General features: G+C 34.3%; 1 protein-coding gene across 1 annotated transcript in view; it reads left to right on the top strand.

Moving 5' to 3' along the window:
- Window positions 1-413: 413 nt before the first annotated feature.
- The window catches only part of LOC132753227 (clustered mitochondria protein homolog), a 32,677-nt gene continuing 6,437 nt past the window's right edge, over window positions 414-26,653 (top strand). The window contains exons 1-21 of the mRNA XM_060743671.1: window positions 414-622; window positions 1,499-1,670; window positions 2,254-2,397; window positions 4,999-5,105; window positions 5,939-6,008; window positions 10,883-10,967; window positions 11,231-11,309; window positions 11,616-11,766; window positions 12,305-12,394; window positions 14,666-14,757; window positions 15,502-15,542; window positions 15,921-16,054; window positions 16,964-17,069; window positions 17,477-17,579; window positions 17,996-18,128; window positions 18,496-18,614; window positions 19,411-19,488; window positions 19,764-19,907; window positions 20,433-20,594; window positions 25,675-25,823; window positions 26,320-26,506. Coding sequence (XP_060599654.1) covers window positions 425-622; window positions 1,499-1,670; window positions 2,254-2,397; window positions 4,999-5,105; window positions 5,939-6,008; window positions 10,883-10,967; window positions 11,231-11,309; window positions 11,616-11,766; window positions 12,305-12,394; window positions 14,666-14,757; window positions 15,502-15,542; window positions 15,921-16,054; window positions 16,964-17,069; window positions 17,477-17,579; window positions 17,996-18,128; window positions 18,496-18,614; window positions 19,411-19,488; window positions 19,764-19,907; window positions 20,433-20,594; window positions 25,675-25,823; window positions 26,320-26,506 — 2,544 coding nt within the window. The 5' untranslated portion in view covers window positions 414-424. The remainder of the gene's footprint in view (window positions 623-1,498; window positions 1,671-2,253; window positions 2,398-4,998; window positions 5,106-5,938; window positions 6,009-10,882; window positions 10,968-11,230; window positions 11,310-11,615; window positions 11,767-12,304; window positions 12,395-14,665; window positions 14,758-15,501; window positions 15,543-15,920; window positions 16,055-16,963; window positions 17,070-17,476; window positions 17,580-17,995; window positions 18,129-18,495; window positions 18,615-19,410; window positions 19,489-19,763; window positions 19,908-20,432; window positions 20,595-25,674; window positions 25,824-26,319; window positions 26,507-26,653) is intronic.

Raw genomic sequence — 26,653 nt, forward strand, 5'->3', positions numbered from 1 at the left:
ATCTTTGTAATTAATTACTCTACAACTGAATGGAAATACTACATTTATTTTACACGGTTCTGTTATACAGTTTAAAACAATTTGTTTAGTTACGCTGGTGGAAAATTGAATTAATTGAGGATACAGTGGTTTTTCTCACTTAATTGGAAAAGAGACAACTTTCTCACTTAATTGGTAAGAGACCTTAGCTTCTGGATATTGGGAAAAATTATTGTTATAGTGAACTTCTTTTTTAACTTAAGTGAAGTAAAAAAAGCTGGCATAAGTTAAGATTTTTGGAAAAACTGCATGATTTAAAAGAAAATTTCAATTAGGAAGAGCCTTTTATAGAATTCTGTTATATAAGGTGACAAATCACTGGAATAAATTTGTTAAGGAAGAATTTATCAAGAGTTTTTTGTTTTGTACAGTTGAAGTTGTAAGAATGAATGGAAAAACTGAGCACATGAATGGCGGCATGGAATCTCCAGATAAAGAAGTGAACGGAGAGAAAGAAGAACAAACAGATAAGGATGGAGAGAAGGAAAGTGACGAGAACAAAGATCAAGAGGTGCTCTTGATACAGGACACTGGTTTTAATGTGACAATTACATGCCCTGGTGTGGAGGAGTTTGAGCTGCCAGTAAGTATACTATATTTATTGTATTAAAAAAATTAACAGTTACACAGCTAAATTTAAATAATATAATGTTATGCTTTTAATTTGGACAGGTTTATTGTTTTATGAGGTTTCAGTATATATAATAAAATCAAGGTAGTCTTACTGTAATCAGCCAGAAAAATTCTAACATTGGCCAATATAGTAATAAATCAGCCATTTCCTGAATATTTCTTTTCACGATCTCAGATATTCAATAATTTTTAACCGTTTATAGACAGAATTTAGTACATGGTGATAAAGGATGAGTGATTTAAAATAATCTATCGTCTAATGCCAAGATTTTGAAAATATAACATGCCGGAAATAACCGATTTACTACGATATTTGCCGATGCTAGAATATTTTTGGTTGGAAAGCATAACAGTAAGACTACCTTAAGTAGCCAAAACAAAAGAACTTGGTTAGAGTGCAGGTTGAAACAACTTGTAAAATAAAAATAAAAGTAAACCCCATAAAGTTGTTGTTATTATTTGATTATAATATTTTACTAATTTTTACAAGTAATTGTCTATGTATAATTTCTTTAACCCTAAGCCTACTGTCTGTTACAGAATCTACCCATGCAAACAGTGCAGACCAAGATTTGCCAGCACCTCTGTGTTGACTGATCATGTTCAGCAGTGCTTGCTTTTCAGTCATTACATATTTTGAAGTTTTCTCCAATAAAAAGATAATCATGCATCGAAAAATATTTACTGAGTCAATCATCCTGCAGGACAAGTAGCTTGCAAGCCACATATTTCTAATAGCCTTGTATCAAATTCTCTTAAATTCTACTTGTAATTACGAGCAGACAAGTGGAATTTTTTTTCTCTGATAATTTGATTAATATTGTAGGTGAGTTCGATGGAGTTGGTACAAGAGATTCACCAGGTACTGATGGACCGTGAAGATACATGTCACAGGACATGTTTCTCTCTACAGTTAGACGGACAGACGTTAGATAACTTTGCTGAATTAAAAAGCATTGAAGGATTGAAAGAGGGTTCAGTTATCAAAGTTGTTGAAGGTATGTACAGTGTTCATGTATCGAGTAATTTGAATTTCATTGAAGTCTTCTTTTTTCGACACTGTACATGTCATTTCGACACTGTAAAGGTCACTTTGATTTTCTAGTTTTGTTGATGAAAGGTCTTGCATGCCCCTCCATCTGTCAATTGTCATTTATAAATGGCTTAAAAGTTATTGAGAATTAATTTATAGGAAATAGTTGTTACTTATGATTTGGGAAAAGTGTATTGCAAAGGAAATGAGAGCCTACTTTCTTACAAAGGTATTCATTTTGGGAAAAAATAATAAGCTTTGTTGAAATTTTCTGACATAACCACTGCTTCAAAACTTTTTGTCTTAACCACTGCTACAATTTACTGCCAGTACAAGATAACAAATTTAGTAAAACTTACTTATTTACTACTTACCTTTACAAATTTTGCTACAAAATAGAGAAAAAGGGGGAATCCCAAGAGAATGTCCAAAACCACAAAATTGAAAATGTTGTAGGCTTGATTTGATTGAGCCTGTTCATGAACGGTACTGGAAATCTTTTTAAGAACATATATATTGTATACAGGAATAATTGTTGTTCATTGCAGAACCATACACAATACGTGAGGCACGTATACATTTAAGACATATCCGAGACTTGTTGAAGTCTGTTGACCCAGGAGATGCCTACGCTGGTGTGGATTGTAACTCGGTGTCCTTCCTCAATATAATCACTGCTGGAGATATCCTTGGTAAGAATTTTATGGCCGACGGAATAGGGCGTCTTGAGGGGAGGATATAGATGTGCTTGTGCCCTTTCGTAGATTTACAAAATATTGGAATGTTGGGGAATTCTTGTGTCCTATGGACACATTTCTAGTTTTCCTGTTAAGGTCAAAATATTTCATAAGATACCTGTTGGAAAAAGCTGGCATTTAATAGCATTATTATGCCCCCATTTCGAAGAAAAGGGGGTATATTGCTTTGCACTTGTCGGTCTGTCGGTCTGTCGGTCCGTAGACCAAATGGTTTCCGAGTGATAATTAAAGAACCCTTAGGCCTAGGAACTTCAAACTTGGTATGGTGATTGGTCATGACCAGTAGATGACCCCTATTGATTTTGGGGTCAAGGGGTCAAAGGTCAAGGTCACATTGACCTTGAAAGCAAAAACGGTTTCCGATCAATAACTAAAGAACCTTAAGGCCTAGGAACTTCAAACTTGGTATGGTGATTGGTCATGACCAGTAGATGACCCCTATTGATTTTGGGGTCAAGGGGTCAAAGGTCAAGGCCACATTGACCTTGAAAGCAAAAACAGTTTCCGATCAATAACTAAAGAACCTTAAGGCCTAGGAACTTCAAACTTGGTATGGTGATTGGTCATGATCAGTAGATGACCCCTATTGATTTTGGGGTCAAGGGGTCAAAGGTCAAGGTCACATTGACCTTGAAAGCAAAAACGGTTTCCGATCAATAACTAAAGAACCTTAAGGGCTAGGAACTTCAAACTTGGTATGGTGATTGGTCATGACCAGTAGATGACCCCTATTGATTTTGGGGTCAAGGGGTCAAAGTTCAAGGTCACATTGACCTTGAAAGCAAAAACAGTTTCCGATCAATAACTAAAGAACCTTAAGGCGTAGGAACTTCAAACTTGGTATGGTGATTGGTCATGATCAGTAGATGACCCCTATTGATTTTGGGGCAAGGGGTCAAAGGTCAAGGTCACATTGACCTTGTAGGTAAAAACGGTTTCCAATCAATAACTAAAGAACCTTAAGGCCTAGGAACTTCAAACTTGGTATGGTGATTGGTTATGACCAATCAGATGCCCTATTGATTTTTGGGTTAAGGGGTCAAAGGTCAAGGTCACATTGACCTTGTAGGTAAAAACGGTTTCCGATCAATAATGAAAGAACCCTTAGGCCTAGGGACTTCAAACTTGAGATGGGTGATTGGTCATGATCAGTAGATGACCCCTATTGATTTTGGGGTCAAGGGGTCAAAGGTCAAGGTCACATTGACCTCTTAGGTAAAAACGGTTTCCGATCAATAACTGAAGAACCCTTAGGCCTAGGAACTTCAAACTTGGTATGGTGATTGGTCATGACCAGCAGATGACCCCTATTGATTTTGGGGTTAAGGGGTCAAAGGGCAAGGTCACATTGACCTTGTAGGTAAAAATGCTTTCCGATCAATAACTTAAGAACCCTTAGGCCTAGGAACTTCAAACTTGGTATGGTGATTGGTCATGACCAGCAGATGACCTATTTGGTCAAGGGGTCAAAGGTCAAGGTCACATTGACTTTGTAGGTAAGAACGGTTTCCAATCAATTTACTAAAAACGCTTAGGCCTAGGAACTTCAAACTTTGTATGATGATTCGTCGTGACCAGCAGATGACCCCTATTGAGTTTTGGGTCAAGGGGTCAAAGGTCAAGGTCACATTGACCTTGTAAGTAAAAACGGTTTCTGATCAATAACTCAAGAACACTTAGGCCTAGGAACTTCAAACTTGGTATGGTGATTTGTCATGACCAGCAGATTACTCCTATTGATTTTGGGATTAAGCCCAAAGGTCAAGGTCACAATGACCTTGTAAGTAAAAACGGTTTCTGATCAATAACTAAAGAACGCTTCGGCCTAGGAACTTCAAACTTGGCATGGTGATTGGTCATGACCAGCAGATGACCCCTATTGATTTTGGGGTCAAAGGTCAAGGTCACATTGACCTTGTATGTTAAAACGGTTTCCGATCAATAATAAGAGAACCCTTAGGCCTAGGAACTTCAACCTAGGCATGGTGATTGGTCATGACCAGCAGATGACCCCTATTGATTTTGGGGTCAATGGGTCAAAGGTCAAGGTCACATTGACCTTGTAGGTAAAAACGGTTTCTGATCAATTTACTAAAAACACCTAGGCCTAGGAACTTCAAACTTTGTATGATGATTGGTCGTGACCAGCAGATGACCCCTATTGAGTTTTGGGTCAAGGGGTCAAAGTCATGACCAGTAGATACTTTATAACCCTTATTAATTGTTTGATCACTGGGTCAGAAGTCATGCATAATAACCTTATCACATGACTAATTGCTACAAACATATCTTGTTTTAGATACACTTGAATTATACTTGTGTTATTGAAGCAGTATACAAAACTTACTCAAATTCTATTACCTGAACTGTTTTTATGCAGTTATATTTAACTATTGAATTTAGGTTTGTTATTATTATCTGTTTTAAAAAAGAGCGCAAGTTGTGATTGTTTATGTAATTGATAAGATAAACAATTCAGTAAGGTGTTCAGGGTCATGAAATTGATATGATTTATGAATTATTATATACTTGCAGAAAAGAAGCACAAAGACTCCCTGGATTGCACACCCCCTGACTATATCATGCCAGGTAGTAAAGAAAGACCATTACTACCTCTACACCCAAATATCAAAGAACTAAAGGTAATTTGAGAACAGAATTCAGGACAGAACAGAATTCTTATATTATTGTTTTCACCATAGCTCAGAAGTAATTTGGAAAGGACTATAATTCTAGTAGCAATGTGTTTTATAATGATTCATATGTTGAACATCCAGTAACAATGTGTTGTATCGTTTTCCATGATTTGAACATCATATTTGAAGACATTTTCCAGTACAGACCAGACTTCCCGAAATATGTCGGTCCGACGGACATGTCCGATAAATTTTGATCAGGTCCGACAAATTTTTATTCCGGATCGGTCCGACTGTCCGGCTTTTATCCAAGCCGCATGTATACAAAATGGCGTCGCTAAAGGTGCAAAACCTGGGGAAAACGAAAATCTACGCCAGAAGAGTGCCCAGAACAGCAATAAAAGGATGAAAAGAATAGACCTGAGACAAAATTTAAAGAAAAATGGAAGCAGAACCATGAATCATTGGTGTATGACAGGGAGGAGATGAAAATGCGCTGTACGGATTGTGCCGATTTTTACGGCGAAAAAATAAAAAACAGTGTCTAAATAGAAATACAAACACAAGTTTTTCTTTGATTTTGATCAATTTTATTTGGTCCGACAGATTTTGTTTCGGTCCGGCAGATTTTCATGGTTTGTCAGACCGAATGTCTGACAGTTTTTTTCAACTTTCGGGAAGTCTGACAGACCCATCATGGAATGTTTAGAATTATTATGTGCTTTCTTAAGATAGCATTACTGTATTAATATTACTGTAAACAGTGTTATTGCTGTTTCATAAGGTAATATTGTAAAAATCTGATCCAACTTTATACTTTATTATATGTTGTATTTCAGACTCCACCATGTTTGAAAGTTTTGACACTAAGTGGATGGAATCCCCCACCTGGAAACAGGAAACTGCATGGTATGAAGACCTTTATCAATTATTTCATGCATTTCTGCCACATAGCAGTAAGGGTTATGTTAAAATTTCCCAAATTTTTATAATGGAACTATCCTGCTTTGAATTTGGAACTATCCATTGTTAGCTCACCTGTCACAAAGTGACAGGGTGAGCTTTTGTGATCGCTTTTCGTCCGGCGTCCGTCCGTAAACTTTTGCTTTAAATGACATCTCCTCATAAACCACTGAGCCAATTTCATCCAAACTTCACAGGAATGTTCCTTTGGTGGTCACCTTTAAAAATTGTTAAAAGAATTGAATTCCATGCAGAACTCTGGTTGCCATGGCAACGGAAAGAAAAATCTTTAAATATCTTCTTTTAAACAGCTAGAGCTTAGATATTTGGTATGAAACATCTTCTAGTGAGTGTCTACCAAGTTTGTTCAAATAAAAGCCCTGGGGTCATTGATTTTCCCTATATGCATATAGTAAAAACTTAAAAAATCTTCTTTTAAAGAACCGTAAGGCCAAAAAAAAAAAATTGTTTGTTTAGGGTAACCTTCCCAAAATTGCTAGGTAGGGTAGGTAGGGATTTTTTTTTATTTTTTTTATTTTTTTTTTCAAAATCTGTCGTAAGTTCAGAGTGTTTTCTTGCACATGGCAGTCTTTCCTACACTACTGACATTGCCTGACTTTGTATTATCATATTTTATCATATAAACAATAATTCTGATTAAAATCTGCATAGCTTTAATGCGATCTAATGTTATTTCAATATTGAATAAAGACAATATACCCAAATGTGTTAATTTTGATGTTTGTTTGCTACAGGCACAGTGCCACTACTTTAAGTTTGACTCTAATCTGAACAGCAAACAGTGCAGATTCTCATCAGCTTGCATGGTTTCAATTCTGCTGATCTGAGTCTACAATGGTTGCATGGTAGGAGTTAAGCACAATAAAAGAGCTAAAATGACATGCTGTGATCTGGCTTTCAAAGTTTTAGTTAAAAAATCTAGACTCTAGACTTGTTTTCACTATTTGATATTCGTGCATTAAATACTGCACATTTCATTGAATTAACAATTGTAGAGCTGACATCTTGAAGCTCTTACAGTATAACAAAGTTTATATTTTGACACTATGGTACAATTTAACAAAATCTATAATTTTGAATTGCACTTTTGATACACTGGTTCACATAAAAAGTGCAAACACTTCTATTTGTAAAATGACACCCTTGTCAATCAAATACTGTTTATTTTCTATCAGATACATGTATGTCAACATATCAAAGACAATAGCCAAGCTTTTTGTTGAATTGGCATTTTGTAGATGTCATTCAAAGTGTCGTCTAATAGTATCCATGGCCCATCTGAAAAAAATCAAAGACTAGATCTCAATAACACATGGAAAATGGGACGGTATGAAACAAAATGATGCACAATACAGAGTCAGACTCCAAGTCTGGCTAAAAATTTGTTTCAGTATGCAAAAGAGGATGAAAAATATACTGGAAAAGCTTTGCAGGTCTCCAGAATATCTATGTACATATGACCTGTGGCTATACTTTATACTCGAGTGCACTTGATTTTCAGTGAGACTAGGGTCTCATTTGCCTCTAACTACTGTCTGAACTTGAACTGGTTTAATAAATTGTAACACTTTCAATTTTCCAATCAAGCTGAAATGTGTAAATTCAGTGTTTTTTTCACCCTTTTCACCCTTTTCATTTTAATGTTACTGTTTTAATATTCATTTTGAAGTGTGGCACAGGACATATCAAAACAGCTTTTCAAATTTTTGAATATTAAAAGCAATAAAAAATAGTGGCATTGATTTTACCTAAAATGTGTTAAACCTTGTTATTTATGCAATAAAATATCAATATAGATCTACTAAAAAAAAAAATTTTCACCGACATCATCCGAGTACGAAAATTATGGGTATGTTCGTTCTCGGTGTCAAAATTTTCCACTGGCAGGTAGTATCGTCGGGTTTTCGCATGAAATCAATGCAATATATATTTTTCTTTCAAAACTGTCTATGAACAGATCCTTATTTTCACGTTAATTAAAACAGTAAAGCCAGAAAGTCAAATATCACCCAGGTCCGAAAGAGTAGACCGTCATGACATGTACATTGTAGCCTGGTATTTACGCATGAAATACTACATCAACAAAGAGATCAAACGGGTCGAACACACATGCAAACAACTGGATTTTACATACTTTCAAATGGTTTTATCCTCCACGAGAGACACTAAGTCCTATGTGCCTGTATTCTAAGATAAATTCTACATGTAGAAATTCCTAAATCGGAAGTGTTCTCTCGCAACACGTGCGTGGTTCCCCGTTCCGCTCTATGTCAATGTATGTAAAACGGAACCGGAGAATACTTCCGGTAAGAATTCCCTTCTAAAAATATCGTCTACATGTAGAATTTTTATTTCCGATAGCGTGATTTTCATTGGACCACAATACAGCACGAGCCAATCAAAACACGTATATAAACTAAAAATGACCGATCTAAATCGTCTGAGAGTTTTACGAGAGCGTCTCAAGCTTTCAATTCCCATTTATCCTCCCTTTGGCTAACGAATTTTTTTTTGTCCAGAAACGGAAAAAAATAGTTAGGGTAGGCGCATTTTTAGCTCGACTATACGAAGTATATGGAGAGCTGTCCTACTCGCCCCGGCGTCGGCGTCCGCGTCCGCGTCCAGATTTTAGATTAAAGTTTTGGTGCAGTAAAATATTTTTCACTATAACTTTGTCATTTCTTAAGGTATCAACTTCAAACTTCAAATATATGTTCCTTATCATCAACCACATCTTATGTGACAAGGTTCATAACTCAGCACCAATATTTTCGATTTATCTCCCCTTGAACTTAGAATTTTCCTTAAAAAATACTATTTTTTTTACTGTTACTTCTTTATTTCTTAAGGGATCAACCTCATACTTCAAATATATGTACCTTATCATCATCCCCATCTTATGTGACAAGGTTCATAACTCTAGCACCAATATTTTCAGATTTATCTCCCCTTGAACTTAGAATTTTTCTCAAAAAATACTATTTCTCACTGTTTCTTCTTTATTTCTTAAGGGATCAACCTCATACTTCAAATATATTTACGTTATCATCATCCCTATCTTATGTGACAAGGTTCATAACTCTAGCACCAATATTTTCAGATTTATCTCCCTTTGAACTTAGAATTTTCCATAGAAAATATTATTTTTTACTGTTACTTATTTATTTCTAAAGGGATCAACTTCATACTTAAAATATATTAACGTTATCATCATCCACATCTTATGTGACAAGGTTCATAACTCTAGCACCAATATTGCAAGAATTATCTCCCCATAAACTTAGATTTTTTTACTAGAAAAATGTTATTTTTTATTATAACTTTTTTATTTTTTAAGGTATCTACCTCAAACTTCAAATACTTATTCCTTATCATCAATTACATTTTACGTGATAATGTTCATAACTTTTGAAGCAATATTTACAGATTTATCTCTGTTTGAACTTAGGATTTTCTTTAAGAAATATAATAACTTCTTTACTTTTTAAGGTATCTACTTCAAACATCAAATATATATTTCTTATCATTACACAAATGTTGTGTGACAAGGTCCATAACTCTAGCATGAATATTTCTAGAATTATTCCCCTTGATCTTGGAATTTATGTTAACAAATGTTATTTTTTTACTATAACTTAATACATAATTATACATGATTGATTTTTCTTTCATAGTTTTGTCCTCCTTACTGCGTCCAGTATTTTATTAGTCGAGCTTCGCTGTCTCCTGTGACAGCTCTTGTTATAGGTAGGGTCGGGTTACCCGAAACAGACATAATTTTTTTTTAGGCCTAAGAGCTAGAGCTTAGATATTTGGCATGAAACATCTTCTAGTGAATGTCTACCAAGTTTGTTCAAATAAAAGCCCTGGGGTCATTGATTTTCCTTATATGTGTATAGCAAAAACTTAAAAATCTTCTTTGAAAAAACTCAAATAGCTAGAGTTTAGATATTATGCATGAAACATCTTTAAGTAAATATCTTAAAGATTGTTCAAATAAAAGCCTGGGGTCAAAACTGGCCCTGCCCCAGGGGTGTCATTGTTTTTAACTATATGTGTATAGTAAAAACTCAAAAAATCTTCTTTTAAAAAGCCCAATGAGCTAGAACTTAGATGTTTAGCATGAAACATCTTCTTATGGGTGTCTACCAAGTCTGTTCAAATAAAAGCCCTTGGGTAAAAATTGGCCGGGGGTGTGGGGGGAGCTATATACAGGTGAGCGACCTCAGGGCCATCATGGCCCTCTTGTTAGTTATAGGGATGTCGTCATCAAAAAACTAAAGGTGGTATCGACAAGATATTATGGCCTGTAGCAGCCAAAGGGAATCTTGATACATTGTCTATACTTGTAGAGAATTTTATTATAAAGAAAAATTTTGGCTGAAAAGTTGCCATATGACCTTAAAAGTGTAGGTGTGGCATAAAATCACACAACCCTTCTATCAAATTATTGCTTGAATTCTACTTTTTGTAAATACTGCACATTGAAAGTTATCCGGTGTGCTGTTTATTTGGTTTGTTAATGTACTGTTGAATATTATATGCAGTTTATGATGCTAGTATCAATATGATATTTAGTGCGCTGTTTGATAACCTTTTGTTTTTGTACGCAATTTATTTATTTCAAATTTTAGTTGGAATGCACGTCATATTTAATAAGTTGGTTAAACTATGAGCAACTTTTTCATATGAGTATTGGGAAATAAAGTTTCTTTGTATAAAAAAAGATAAGAATGAGCTAGTGTTCCATGTCAGTGTGTAATTGTTTTGTGACATTAAGATGTGTATTTATATTACAGGAGATTTGATATATCTGTATGCAGTAACCTTAGAGGAGAAGAAATATCATATCACAGCATCAACCCGTGGATTCTATGTTAACCAGTATGTAATATTTCTGATTATATAATACTACATTTGTTCGGGAGTATAAGTTTTTTTTGTGTCATTAAACAATTTTAATTATTTCGTATAATGGTATTTTCATATAATTATTTTATTATGATTAAGATTTTCATATTTAATTGAACCTTGACTTATTTCATATAATTGTTTTATTATGATTAAGATTTTCATATTTATATGAACCTTGATTTATTACATGTTTTCACCAACTTACTAAGGACAGTTGATGTATCCTATTTTAGGTGCACAGAAGACGTATTCAATCCGAAAGCTGCGGCACAGAAATTCTTGTCACATACATTGATAGAACTACTGAATCAAGTAAGTTAACATTATTATAGTTATATACCTTTTTTCATAGAACCAGTCCCCAGATTTCTATTATTTGTCATGCAGTTGTACAAATGAGACAGTTAAAAGTAAAAATAATGGTGTGTGGGTCGGAAGAGAAGTAGACAGAAAAAGTAAAAACTGTTTAAACAACTTTTCTTCTTTGATAAAAGATTTTATTTGTATATTCTTGAGTATCATCAAAAAGTATGAAAAATTCATTTTCGTTCATGTTGTAAAACCAGCCACGGATATTTATTTAAACATTTTTACTATTGATACGTTTTTCATTTTCAGTTGAGTCCTGCGTTCAAACGTAATTTCTCCATGTTACTTAAGAAACGTGGTCAAAAGCACCCGTTTGAGCGCGTACCCACACCCTATCAGGTTTACACATGGATGGCACCACTACAGGAACATACTGTTGACTACATTAGGGCAGAAGATGGTAGGTTAAATAACTTGTATATATTTTCTTTGAAACATGTTTGAACAAACGGGCAATGTTACTGCTGAGGCTTTTTATATTCTTTGAAATTTCGCAGTGGAGAAGATAGTTGACGATCTTATCTGTTCCATTACATGTACAAGCCATTTCTGATGACATCTTTATTATGGGCCAATATTCTGTGTGTTCCTTCCTTAGCCCTTTATTTTGTAGAGAGGTTTTAGGTTGATCTGATCAAGGTTAAGGTCATTCAGGCTAAAAATAGATTTTCCTAATTATGATTATGTTGAAGGTTAATGTCTTAAACCATCAAGGTCAATGTCATTCTTGAAGGTCATATTGATGATAAAAATTAGCTGATCAGTAGTACATAGATTAAGATTTAAAAGAAAAAAAAAGGAATTGTTAGGAATTATTACAATAAAAATTATACAATCAGAATTTCTAAAAATAACTAGAATGAAATTCTTAAAAATAATATTTGTTGTGCAACAGTACTTGACGTGTAAAGAAAATTTTTAATAATGTGTCATTGTAGCTTTTTCTACCCGACTCGGGTATGAGGAACATATTCCTGGTCAAACAAGAGATTGGAATGAAGAGGATACAAAAAACGAGAGACTCTCTCGTACAAAAAGCCTGCCAGGAAAGGCTTATCAGGACAAAGCAGCACTATTTTTTTAAGGGTTTAGTTGTGGGAATATACATGTACTTTGAAACTATTTATTTTGCTTTAGAGAATTTTTTCTATGTCTGTCAAATTTACAGATTTGTATTTATAAATTTAAATGGGGTAGAGGTCTATGCCTTTGGGGTAGAGCGTCCCATTGCTTGAGGGTCTTAGAGGCTTGATAAACTTTTTAAGGGTAACTGATTTTAAGACTCTAAAGCAGTAATTTTGAAAGCTGTTTTACCAAAAAAAAGGCATCCTTAGAGCTAAATTTTGGCAGTCATTCCCTAAAATCCGTCAAAACAGGGGTGAAGTCATTTTGCCTGCAAAAAATTTAAATATCTTTAAACTTTTTTACCTCAAAAACCAATGGCCGGGTTTTTGAATTAGGTCTTAACAATTTGAAAATTAATGTTTGGGAATGGAAAAAAAATCAGAAGTTGTTGGGAATTTTGGTCATATTTTTGCAGGGCACATGACTTGTTACAAATTCAATTCAACCAAAAGAAATTTTGCAATTCATTAATTAATTGCCCTTAATTAAGTATATTACCATGATCCGAATTATTTTAGGGTACACAGTGATTTTTGTTGCCAGCAGCTACAAGAGGTGCTCCAGTCTGTAATTGATGGTTAAATGTTTGATGGCAATTCACAATCCTGGAGATGAGAGCCAAGTATGTTAACTTTTTCAGAAACCTATCTTCCCCCCTGATTTTGCTTAATGGACTGGTCCTGTTTTTAATTATGGAAAACCTGTTCATTATTGAAATAGGTGTTGTTTGGAGTCAGAATTTTTTAAGTATTCAAGATACTTTTGTTTGTTTTGGTTTTTTTGGACTGCATTGAATTTTCCCCTTTTTTGGGAAACTTAGACAGGTTTGTATTTCCCCAAAAAGGGGATATTTCTTTTTTGGGAAAAAAACCTTTTTTAACTTTTTTAGACCCTGGGGTAAAGCTAGTGGAAATTTAAAAACTTTTTTCAAAAATTTTTAACCCCTTTTACTTTATGTATTTCTCAATGGGCTTTGTTGTAATTTTTTTACTACAGGGAAAACCCGATGGGTTTATAAAGAAAAAATCTTCTTCAGCTTTGGTTTGATGTCAGGGAACCTTAAAAGAATTTTCGGAGATTTTGCTGCTTATGCTGCACCAGTAAGTTTCTAAATTGGTGGGAAATTAAAATTTTAATTGCTTTTAATATTGAAGGAATTTGAAAATTTGTTTGCTTTCAAACATGTAAGAAGTTTTGAATGTTTGTGATAGGTAAAATTTATATCTGAAATCGAAAAAAAGTTACGAATATGGTTTGTTTAAAAAAAAAAAATGGAAAATTTGTGAGTTTGTTTACTTTCAAAAATAGTGGAAGTTAAAAAAAAAAATTTTTTTTTTCCCAATCATGAACGCAAGTTTTTAAATATAAGAACCCCTTCACAGGGAATTTATATTAAAAACTTGTAAGGGGAAAAGACCTTTCAAAAGGGGGGAGAGCATATTTTAACAAATATTTAAAAGGGGAAAGTATAAAAACAAGGGGAAAAGGGTTCCCCTAATTTACCCAGGGCCCAAAAAGGAATAACAAACACAAAAACCTTCAAAACCAGGTAAACATTTAAATTAAATTGCTTTTTTTTTTGCTGTTTTTTAATGTTTTGCAATCGATAAGACGAAATATTTTTTCCCAAAATTTTATTGTGGGTTGTAAAAGCAAAAATTTTGTAACAATATTTATGCATTTATGGTAGGGCCCCTTTCAAACCTCGGGAAAACCCTTTTCACCAATGTTTGGGTTTTGAATAGGAAACTTTGGATTCTTTTAATGTTGGGAATTAAGGCTTATAAAAGGGGTTTGGTGGTTCTACTTCGGTTCAGATTTAGGGCATTGGGTGCATTACAATTTGTGTAGATAAATCAAACCAAGCATGTTATTTAAAATATTTTATAAAGTCATTTAAAACAAAGTGGTGTATTTTAATTATATTGTTCATGTATGTAAATTTGCATTAATTAAGAAAATACAGGGTGCGTTGTTAAAAAATGTTAAATTACATGTAATTGGGGCTTTTTGATTTTGTACAGCATGTGTTAATTGAAAGTAAAATTTGTAATCAAAAGTAAATTTGTACAGATAAATACATATATATATACTTGTATAATTGTCAATTTAAAATGATAGAATGTGAATTTGATTATAGTAATTTGGACATAAATATATTAAATTTTATACAGGTATATTAGAGCGGGAGCAGGAGCAATCAGTGGTTTACGGTTCAATAGATTTTGGAAAAACTGTTGTCACAAATGATAAATACAAAGAATTGGTAAGATAAATGTTTCAGTGTTTAACTATTATTTTCATAATGCTTTCCAGTAATAATTTTATATACTTCTGCAGTGATGATTTTGTAGGGGCAATATTGTTTTTTCTGCAGCCAGGTTGTCTTTGTCTGCAAATGGATGACTTACCTTAGCTATAAAAATTTTTATTCAGCCATAAGCTTATGTTGACAAATTGAAATATGATCTTGACCTTGAAACGGGCTTGAACTTTGTTTTATGAAAGAAATCGTTATGGGAATTATACCATATGAAGTCTTCATACAGCATGTCTTAATTCTATTCTTCTGATACAGTATATAGAGGATATTGAATGAGTGTAAGTTCAAATCTGAATGAGTGTAAGTTCAAAACTGAATTTATTGAACAAGTTTAATAGAATTATATTATGCGAGCAAAATATTACTTTATTCTACTTGTTCAATGAATTCAGTAGTGAAACTACATACATATCCAAAATAAAGACTGTTAAAAGTGCAGATGAATAATTTTTTCATTGACATGCTTTGTAGAGTACTGTAAGAATGAGCGTCTCTTTACACTATGTTTGTATAACGCAAATGATGTCGCGTCAAAATATATGCAAGATCGTACAATACAATTTTTACAAAGTCACAAAATTGGCACTGGTATGTGATAAATATTTGAAAGTAGATCTAGATGCCTATGTTTTATTCTTGAATAGTAATGATATAAATTGTATAGTAATGATTTGACTTGCATTTCAGTTACAAAAATCTGCTAGTCAACTAAAAATAAGACCTCACAAGTAAGTCTTACCTCACTTCTACTTGCGATTTACATTCTTTTAAAATGTAAACTTTTAGCTGTTTCGTGAAAATAAAGAAGAAAAGTAATGAATAGTGATTTATTAAAATAATATATTCAACTAAATTTTAATGTCAGTACATTATATCAGCCAAGTCGTTATGGATCACACATTTATAAAAAAAAAAAAAAAAAAAGAAATGGATTTTCTTTGTTAGGCATATTTATGCATGTAATTAAGTAGTAAGCTTAGCAATACAAGTACATATATTAAATAAAGTTATCTATCACTTTTTAAATCAACAAAAGTCTTTCCAGATCATACTTTATCTTTTAAAAAATATGTACAGGTATATAAATAGTTGTTTTGTTAATATAGGGTATTGAATGAGAAGGAGGAGGAAGTGGAGTTGTATTCATCTATAGAGTGTAAGGGAATTGTGGGTAACGATCAGAGACATTACGTTCTAGATCTGCTGAGGACGTTCCCTCCAGATGTTAACTTTTCTGAAGGTAGGTGAAATAAATGAGCCATGTCACGACAAAACCAACTGTGCGTTTGTGACCAGCATGGATCCAGACCAGCCAGTGCATCCGCGCAGTCTGATCAGGATCCATGCTGTTTGCTTACAAACCTTATTACAAGTAGAGAAACTGATAGCAAACAGCATGGATCCTGATCAGACTGCGCGGATGGGCAGGCTTGTCTGGATCCATGCTGGTCGCAAACCCATTATGTTGGTTTTGTCATGACGCGGCTCAAATATACTTGATTGAGCATGCAGCCACTGTTTGAACAACTGGATTGGATGCATCTCATAGCTTCAGTAGGTGAGGTGGTTTTGACCCCAGGTGTTGCCTTAAGTTTGTAACACCTGGGGTTAGCCAAAATCATCTTTCATGTTTTGGCGCCTTATGACATAAACTGTGTTGGTGGGCTGTTAAAACCAAACCAGCAAACAAAGAGAAGTTCAGGTTTTGTGTGCAACTTAAAATCTTATATATTAACAAGAATGTTTTCTTGAAACTTTAACACATATCTTTGTAGCCTTGATGATACATGACTTACCAGGGCCCATAACAAGAGCAACTAAGTGGCGGCATGGCCAATTGGTTAACACATCAGACTAGTAATCTAATGATAGCTAGCCGCATGGGTTCAAGCCCTGTCCCTGAGTCGTTGTTTCCTTGAGCAAGAAACTTTACACTTGTTGCTCAGTACTGGTTGGTTCCAGGAACAGATTCAAAAGTGTGTCTATAAGCTTATAGCTTCCTACACAATCAAACTAAAATAAATTATGTATATACCAACAAAAGCAACTCAAACGTTAATGGTTTGGATTGTAGGTGACTGACCAAGATCTGCAAATATACATCAATAAATAATTTTACTGAATTTTCTTTGTATGTTTTTGATTACAGTTTCACCAGATGAGTTATCTAATGATATGAGAAATCATGGTTATCCCCTTAAACACAGGCACAAGTTATGTTGTCTTAGACAGGAACTTGTTGACGCGTTTGTAGAGTAAGTAGTTTTTATCGATATTTGTATATATATCTGGTGGCTGATTGGTTAACCTTTGACCTGATTGAATTGACAGTGAGAAGCCTTTGCTGCCTATAAGGAAACAGGCTAGCCTTACGCTCTCATGCAGTCTGACTAGGCCCTATACAGTTGGTAGCTCAATTTGATATCAAATTCCTTTAAATTTTCAATGTTTCGACTGTTAAAATTTCAAAAGCAGGGCAAATTCATTTCACAATTTCAGCAGGATATGAGCTAAGGTTGCTGTTTTCCAACCACATGCCTATAACTGCTGTGAAAAAATATTCTCTCTATAAATAACAACATGATATATATTGGGTATGATAGATTGTCTTTTTAGATTTTCTTTTCAGAATTGAAATGTTTGATCACTCTTTGTATTTCAGAAATCGATATGTAGCATTTGTACGCACTGCGGCCTACCACTTTCAGCAGATGCAAATACACAAAAAAGCCTCTCAGGACCTTGAAAAAGAATCAAAACTTAAGGTAATATAAACATTATGATGTCTACTTTCTTAATTTACCAATATTCTTGAAGGTCTACATGGACATGTTACTTTTAACATTACCATGTTATATCTCTGAAATTGTCAACAAGTCATTTTAAAGCAACACACCCATATGCATGCTATATTCTTGAAAAATATTTTAGAAATTCATTGAAAAGTCAAAATATTGTGATGTAACCAAAAGGACCCCAGAAGATTAATAAGACTATCACACTTGCTTGTTTTTAGGCTGCTGTCCCCACACCCCCGCTTTTGTACATGCTTATTTATGCTTATGTAAATCTACAACAAAATTCAGAATAACGCATTAGAAAACAGAATAAGAGCAAAATAACAAAAATCGTTAACACACAGGTGTCAGCTAAACTAGATTTTATTTTCGGGTTTTTGCAGGCAATCTCAGCAGCAACAAAGACAGTTGTTCCAGGTGAGAAGGAGAAATCTGATGATAAGGACATGGCTGAGGCCGAGACGGAGGAAGCTAAAAAAATTGTTGAGGCCCTTACTGACAAAGAAAATCAAACAGGTAATTAATTGAATTGATAAATTTGAGAAGCTCCATAAGCCTAAAAAGATAAAGTTTGAAAATCTTAAATCAATCAATTGGGGCACCTTAAGGTGGATTAGTCTACAATGTCGTAGGATTCTAGATGTGTAAAAAGATATCCAGCTAGCTTAGAGAAGGTCGGTGGTTCTACTCGGGTGCCTGTTTATGCCTGAAATAATGTACAGAGGGGCATCAGAGGTCTCCCTCCACCAGTAAAAGATGGAAAGTCGCCAAGTGACCTATACTGTGTTGGTGCGACATAAAACCCAACCAAACAAAGATATCTTGTGTGTAACATACAGATGTTTGATTATTTCATGTATATAAATGACATTATATTTTACAGTTGAGGAAAGCAGTAAGGATATAGTCAAGAAGGCAGCTAAAGCTGTAGGATCTCTTAGTGAAACTGAGTTCAATCTGACCTTTAACCCCGATGTCTTTCAAGAAACATGTCAAACATGCTGATCCTGAGGGTACGTTCTCTTACAGTTCAAATGTCACTGTTTTTTAAATCTAGTATGATTTTTTTGAAAAATTTGGTTTTTCTTTTAGTTTACCATGGTGTGTAATATGGTAATTGCTGTAAAATATTCTTCGTAATTTTAAATATAAATAAGTGAAGGTATGATTTTACCATAGTTTTTAGTTAGATAATTGTTAAATTGTTATATTTTGCAAATAAAAGATGGTGCAAATTATCATATCAGTGATGAACATTGCCTTGATGACAACAATTCAATGAACTCACGGCACACACCCACTTATAAGATACAACCTCAGCTTCAACTTCTCAAGGGAGGTTTTAATGTACACCCTCTTATAAGACTTTTTTTTTCCTGAAAGAACTTAAACTTTATTCTGCTGTGCAAAATAAGCCACAAAAATTCATCAGTTTATGTAAATATTTATTATGCATGAGTCATCCTTGCAGAAATGTGAAACAAGTTTGTTGTAACTTGATTTCAAGTTTAGCCTAGATGTTATTTCAACCACTCTCAATGTCAAGTGTTTCCTTGAATTAACCAGCACTGGTGCTATATGATGAAGCGTGATTGTATGTGTGGTTGAGGTGCAGAGTCCTTAGAACACTGAGTACCTCTCCCCTTCCATTATGTCTGTGTGGATCAGGTATTGGTGTTTTTCAAAGTCTGATGATGTGGCTAATGGTCTTTTAAAGATAAGGTGATAATATACATGTATGCGGTGTTTATAAGAATTTTAAGGAATAAGTCTCAATTAGGTTTATATATATTTTCAGTCTGCAGTATTACAGAAGGAGAAACAAGCAGTGAAAGAGGCTGCTGAGTTCCTTGTTCTGCACCAAATACCTACTCTTGTAAGTTACAACTAGTTAAAGATATAATTTTTGCTTGAATTTGATATTTGAAAATTGATATATTTATTAATAAAACATTGTAAAAAAAAACATTGGTCTTTGTAAATGCTTTTCATAAGAAAAGATGTCATCTGCAACTAGAGATAATCTGATGAGAAGAGTTAAAATTTTAGGAATAAGTAAACTGCTGCTGTATATAGAATACCAGATATAGCATTCGTATAGTATTTAAGTATTAAACTGTAAAGGGGTATTACTATTTGTTACGATTTCAGGTAAATGATTGCCTAGATCACTCATCTCCACCAATAGATGGCGCCACGTTGACAGAAGCAATGCACACTCGTGGTGTAAACATGCGCTACCTAGGCAAGCTTGCAGAGACTGTATCCAAATATAAATCTGTTTCTTATATCTATGTAAGTATTAGTTATATTGACTTTTTCCCTAGTTTACTTTTTTAAATGGAATAAAGATTACCAGTTTAATGATCCTTGACATTTAATTATATGAGTAAAAAACACTGATATAAGAAGTAAAATCTATTGCAAATTGGCTAGAACCCACCAATATAGGGTTAAAGATTAACCAAAAGTAAGGAAAAACTAAAATATTTAGCAGGTTTAGGTTTTGCTTGTGCGGAATGGTTAAGCTCACTGCCTTCAAGTCACTTGCTCCTTACAGCTGTGGGTTCAAATCCCATCAGGGACTTTGAATTCATTCATGCGAGGAAGCTATCCAGCTAGCTTACAGAATGCCTGTGGTTCTACTCTGGTGCCAGCTTGTGCCTGAAATAAAGCACAAAGGGGCATCTGAGGTCTTCCTCCACCAATAAAGCTGGAAAGTCGCCATTTATCCTTAACAGTGTAGACATGACTTAAAATTCAACAAAATAAACAAACAAATACTGTTTTTACCTCACTAAACATCTTTTTTTTTTGTAGACTATATGTATTGCTGAGATGATCACACGTGCAGCCAAACATTTATACAAGATCCACATGCAGGGAATAGATCAGACAACACTATCTGCAGCTATCAGTCATTTCTTGAACTGCCTGGTAGGATCCTTCCCGACACCACACCCTGGAGTTTCAGTGGATGAGGTATGTAGCTTGGATATTCTGATGCTGGTTTATCATTCATATATAGTTAGTCTTGAAATCAGATAATGGAAATTCACCTGATTTCATGGGCATACAATTACATTTTCATGGTTTAGTCACAAAGGACATTTTCATTGGATCTTTAATTCATGGATTGTCTATGTTACTAAAAAGTAAAATGCATGTTATGTGATGGAAAATAATTTTATAGCAGACAAAATTTAATTTTGTTGGAACTTTAAATTTGTGGATTCATCTATCTAATCACAGAGATTACTCACACAAGAATAATGACTGCAGTGTATGACAAGAGATGTAGGAAAACAAGATGCAGATACAATAAATTCAAGTCTATTTTAAGTGATGGGTATCTTAGTAGAAAATAATATGCAATTGTCGTATACCAATGTATAAACCATTAACATTTATCAGTTGTGGGATTTTTTGCCGATATCCAGTCAGATTGGTGTGCGAAGGACAGCTCTTTCATTGTTTGCGATATGGTTTTGATGAGGCGATTAAAACCAGTCAAAACAGTGTTTCTATACAATTTCCGGTATTACAGACAGATTGCAGCAACCAATTAAATTCAGATGTAAAAAGTTCAGTATTAAAAATTAGAGGTGTCATCGATAAGGATTTTTGTATCGATATATCGGTAATGAATTATCGGCGATACAGCGATATATCCATTGCCAGGCTAAATTTTAGCTTTCAAGTCTTTTTAAATGTCCCTAAGGACACTGACAAAGCAGTAATATATAGACAAATGCAAATAAGATAAGCTATGAAAACTGAACAATTTGTTTCTTTTTTATCATATAGCTATAAATGAAAACTAATGACTAGTAACTATAAAGTTTAAAGCCTTTTCCATTTTACTTTAGTTGTTGTTGTTGCTATTAGGTAGTTACTGATCATGCTAAATCCTGTCCTTGCCATTACAATTAAGCCGGGTTTAATTGGCAAATTATAGTGTTTAGAACCTGAATAATTATTAAAGTAATCATAATTTTTACAAAGAAATACTGACAAATTTTTCTTGGCATTTTCCCCTTTTAAAATCTGAAATAAGGGGTCTTGACATCCACTTAGCAGACGTGCGAGATTACAACGAAATTAGGCATCATTCGTTAGAGACACTGGGAGGTAACTTTGGCATTGATTTCCATTTTCATTTTAGAAAAAAAAATGTTTCTGGCATCCATAACTTTATATGTCGCTTTTATTTTGATTTTTGCGACAGTAAACAGGTCTTTCAGTTCTATAAAACTTGTTCGCTGAAGTCTCTTTAGCTAGAAATATATGTGCATTCGATATCTGATTTTTATACCCCCACCACAAAATGTGGGGGGGGCTATAATGGATTCGCTTTGTCGCGTCGGTCGGTCCGTCCGTCGGTCGGTCCGTCTCCATTTTCGTGTCCGCTCTATAACTCCTATACCAATTGAAGGATTTTCTTCAAACTTGGCTCAAATGTTCACCTCAACAAGGGGATGTGCAGAACCCATATTGCCCATGTGTCAGTTCAAGGTCAAGGTCACAATTGAAGGTCAAATATCAAACACTATCAAATATTACACAGTATGTCGTGTCCGCTCTGTAAGTCCTACACTACTTGAAAGATTTTCTTCAAACTTGGCTCAAATGTTCACCTCAACCAGGGGATGTGCAGAACCCATGTCGCCCATGTGTCAGCTCAAGGTCAAGGTCACAATTGAAGGTCAAATATCAAACAATTAAATATTACACAGTATGTCGTGTCCGCTCTGTAAGTCCTACGCTACTTGAAAGATTTTCTTCAAACTTGACTCAAATGTTCACCTCAACCAGGGGATGTGCAGAACCCATGTCGCCCATGTGTCAGCTCAAGGTCAAGGTCACAATTGAAGGTCAAATATCAAACAATTAAATATTACACAGTATGTCGTGTCCGCTCTGTAAGTCCTACACTACTTGAAAGATTTTCTTCAAACTTGGCTCAAATGTTCACCTCAACCAGGGGATGTGCAGAACCCATGTCGCCCATGTGTCAGCTCAAGGTCAAGGTCACAATTGAAGGTCAAATATCAAACAATTAAATATTACACAGTATGTCGTGTCCGCTCTGTAAGTCCTACGCTACTTGAAAGATTTTCTTCAAACTTGACTCAAATGTTCACCTCAACATGGGGATGTGCAGAATCCATGTTGCCCATGTGTCAGCTCAAGGTCAAGGTCACAATTGAAGGTCAAATATCAAACAATCTAATATTACACAATATGTCATGTCCGCTCTGTAAGTCCTACACTAATTGAAAGATTTTCTTCAATCTTGGCTCAAATGTTCATCTCAACCAGGGGATGTGCAGAACTTATGTCACTCTTTTGCTGGCTTAAGGTCAAGGTCACACTTTAAGGTCAAAAATTTGACTTAGAAAATATTCTTAATTTTTAACATTTATTTGAATATTTCTAAATCTAGAAAAGGTATTTGCTTGAAACTTAGAATATTTTTGAAGGGTCACAATTCCGATATGCTGTTCGTTCAAGTTTCATAACTCTGTATTACATTTTACCAAAGTTATGCCCCTTTTAAGTCTTCAAATTTTCATACAATCAAATATTAGACAATTTGTTGTGTCCGCTCTATAAATCCTATACTAATGGAAGAATTTTCTCCAAATTTTACTCAAATTTTTCAACTCAACAAGGTTAATATGTGCAGAGTCCATGTCACCTTTGTGCCGGCTAAAGGTCAAGGTCACACTTGGAAGACAAAAATTGACTTAGAAAATGTTCTTAAATTTTTACATGTACTTGAATAATTCTGAATCTAGCACAGGCATTTGCTTGAAACTTAAAAGATATATGAGGTGTGGCAAATAAGATATGCAGGTTAAGTTTCATTACTCTGTATTGCATTTTGACAAAGTTATGCCCCTTTTTAAGTCTTCAAATTTACATACAACCAATACTAGACAATATATTGTGTCTACTCTATAAATTCTATACTTATGGAAGGATTTTCTTCAAACTTTACTCAAATGTTCAACCAAACTGGGTGATGTGCAAAACCCATTTTACCCTTGTGCCAGATTAAGGTCAAGGGCACACTTGAAGGTCAAAAATTGACTTATAAATAAAATGTTTAATACATTGGGAAAATGAAAGGTTATTTGTAACTGTTTTGAACATGATTTGATAATATATATTTATACTATTACCTTTACCAATAGTCTTTATTTCACCAGAGATAATTTCTTTTTATGTATTTGTGCCACATAAGTTATTCGCTTAACCACCTTTCCAAGTGGTCTTCTGTCAAGGACATTGGTGGGGGTATGAATCGCATTCAGCGATAGTTATCCCCCGCCGATGGAATCGGGAGGGGGATATAGTTTTGGCGTTGTCCGTCCGTCCTTCCGTCCGTCCATCCGTCCGTCCGAATTTCGTTTCCGGAGTAGTTCTCTGCAACTAATGGCTGGAATTCAACGAAACTTTATGGGAATGTTGATCAGCATGTGAAGTTGTGCACCTGGGTATTTTCGTCTGGATATTTTTAGTATTTTTAGAGTTATTGCCCTTGACTTAGTAAAACGTCCGAATTTCGTTTCCGGAGTAGTTCTCTGCAACTAATGGCTGGAATTCAACGAAACTTTATGGGAATGTTGATCAGCATGTGAAGTTGTGCACCTGGGTATTTTCGTCTGGATATTTTTAGTATTTTTAGAGTTATTGCCCTTGACTTAGTAAAATTTTGTAATTTTCAACTTGTGTCGCATGTAACTCAAAAAGTATTTGACCTAGAGTCATGAAACTTTACAGGAATGTTGATCAGTATGTGTAGTTGTTGTACCTGGGTATTTTCATCTGGATATTTTTAGCATTTTTAGAGTTATTGCCCTTGACTTAGTAAAATTTTGTAATTTTTCAACTTGTGTCGCATGTAACTCAAAAAGTGTTTGACCTAGAGTCATGAAACTTTACAGGAATGTTGATCAGTATGTGTAGTTGTGCACCTGGGTATTTTCGTCCGGATATTTTTACTATTTTTAGAGTTATTGCCCTTGACTTAGTAAAATTTTGCAATTTTCAACTTGTGTCACATGTAACTCAAAAAGTATTTGACCTAAAGTCATGATACTTTACAGGAATGTTGATCAGCATGTGTAGTTGTGCACCTGGGTATTTTCGTCTGGATTTATTTAGTATTTTTAGAGTTATTGCCCTTGACTTAGAAAATGTTTGCAATTTTCAACATGTGTCGCATGTAACTCAAAAAGGATTTGACATAGAGTCATTTAACCTTATTGGAAAGTTGCTCAGCATATTTAGTTTGTTCCTGGGGTTTCGCTTGTGGATTTATCCAGTATTTGTAGAGTTATTTCCCTTGACTTAGTAAAAAACTGTTTCATTATGTTGTTATTTGATCCTTGAGTGCTTGAGTTAGAATCAACCAACTTTACAGGAATAATGATCAACATCACTAAATTACGAATAATGAAGTCTGGAGATTAAGATGTTTTTACATCTAGGTGAGCTATTGTGATCCCCCACCGTCCGTCGTCATGCGTCGTCAGCAATTTCTTTAAACAACATCTCCTCAGAAACAAATGACTGCACAGCAACCAAACTTTACAGGAATGATCCTAGGGTGGTCCCCTGCCAAAGTTGATCAAATGGTTCTGGTCTGTTGCATAGCCTTATGTCTTCAGTTGTTGTGTTAATAATAACCAGTACTCGGCGGGGGATATAAATTCAACGAATTTGCTTGTTCTAGTTAAAAAATGGAATCGATATCGAATCGGATAACAAAGATCGTTGATACACCGATATCAATTGAATCGATGACACCCCTATTAAAAATGTGAATGATTTCCAGCAAAAAAAGCATAAAGAATTTACTGTTACAGTTACTGAACCTTTGCAGTTGGAGAATATGAATTTTGTTAAACTCGATTTCATTGGTTGATATTTTACGCACCTGTTGCTGTATATCCACACAAATCAATTCATTTTACCCACATTGAACATTTATTTTTATGTTCAAGGAACATTTATTTTTATGTTCAAGGAACATTAATGTTTATGTTTTCAGGGTAAAGGAACAAGAAAGAAGAATAAGAGACGTAACAAGGGTATAGCTATCAGTATTGATAACACAGAGTGGGTCAACGAAACACCAAAATCATTGTGGAAGAAAATCATTGATGAAGTTGACGAGTATTTTCACTACACACTAGAATGGTGAGATTTTGACAGTTCTAGTTAATTGATATTATTACCCCTGACTATTTTTGTAAATGTTAATTTCTCATAGGCCAGTGGGAGTTATTTTTACTGCTAATTGAAGTGTACCATATGACTTGAAATTTTCATGGTAAAACTTTGGAAAGCAAAAACCTATAGAAACAGTGTCCCAATGAAGTTTTTGTATTGGGGTAATAAAATGAATAACACAAAGGTTTGTGAGTAACAGCCAAAATATCATCTTGTAAAAATACTGTTACACTCAGCCAAAGCCAAATCATCTTGTATCAGCGCTATGTGACCTATACTGTGTTGGTGCCATAAAATCAAACAAACAAAAATGTAACTAAATTGCACTTCTGAAAGGTGCTGAATTCAACTTAGCATGGTAAATAAGCTCTTTGAGTCTCCCAAATCGATGCTTTAAGAAATTTGTATTTAAGTTGTAAATTTGAACGAAATGTTTTTTCAAGAATTTATTTCTCGTTTTCAGTGATTCGATTGACTCGGCAGTAGAGAAGTATGGAATACAGAAAGTATCGTTACTACGTTCATTCTGTCAATGTGTTGGTGTACAGATCTTGTTACGAGAGTATAATCTCGAGATTAGAAGTAGGGCAATCTTCGCTGAAGATGATATAGTCAATGTCTTTCCAGTTGTTAAACATATTCACCCCAGGGTGAGTGTTGTAGTATTTAGTCAGTGGAAGACGTCCTTTTATAATGTAAATGTTGACTGTTAAAAATGTTTTGTCTCAAATTGAAATTGAACAATACATAAATACATAAGTGGACGACATACCTGATATGTTTGAGTAAGTTCTTAC

Source organism: Ruditapes philippinarum, unplaced genomic scaffold, assembly GCF_026571515.1.
Source record: "Ruditapes philippinarum isolate M1 unplaced genomic scaffold, ASM2657151v2 ctg8339_1_1_1_1, whole genome shotgun sequence".
Lineage (NCBI taxonomy): Eukaryota > Metazoa > Mollusca > Bivalvia > Venerida > Veneridae > Ruditapes > Ruditapes philippinarum.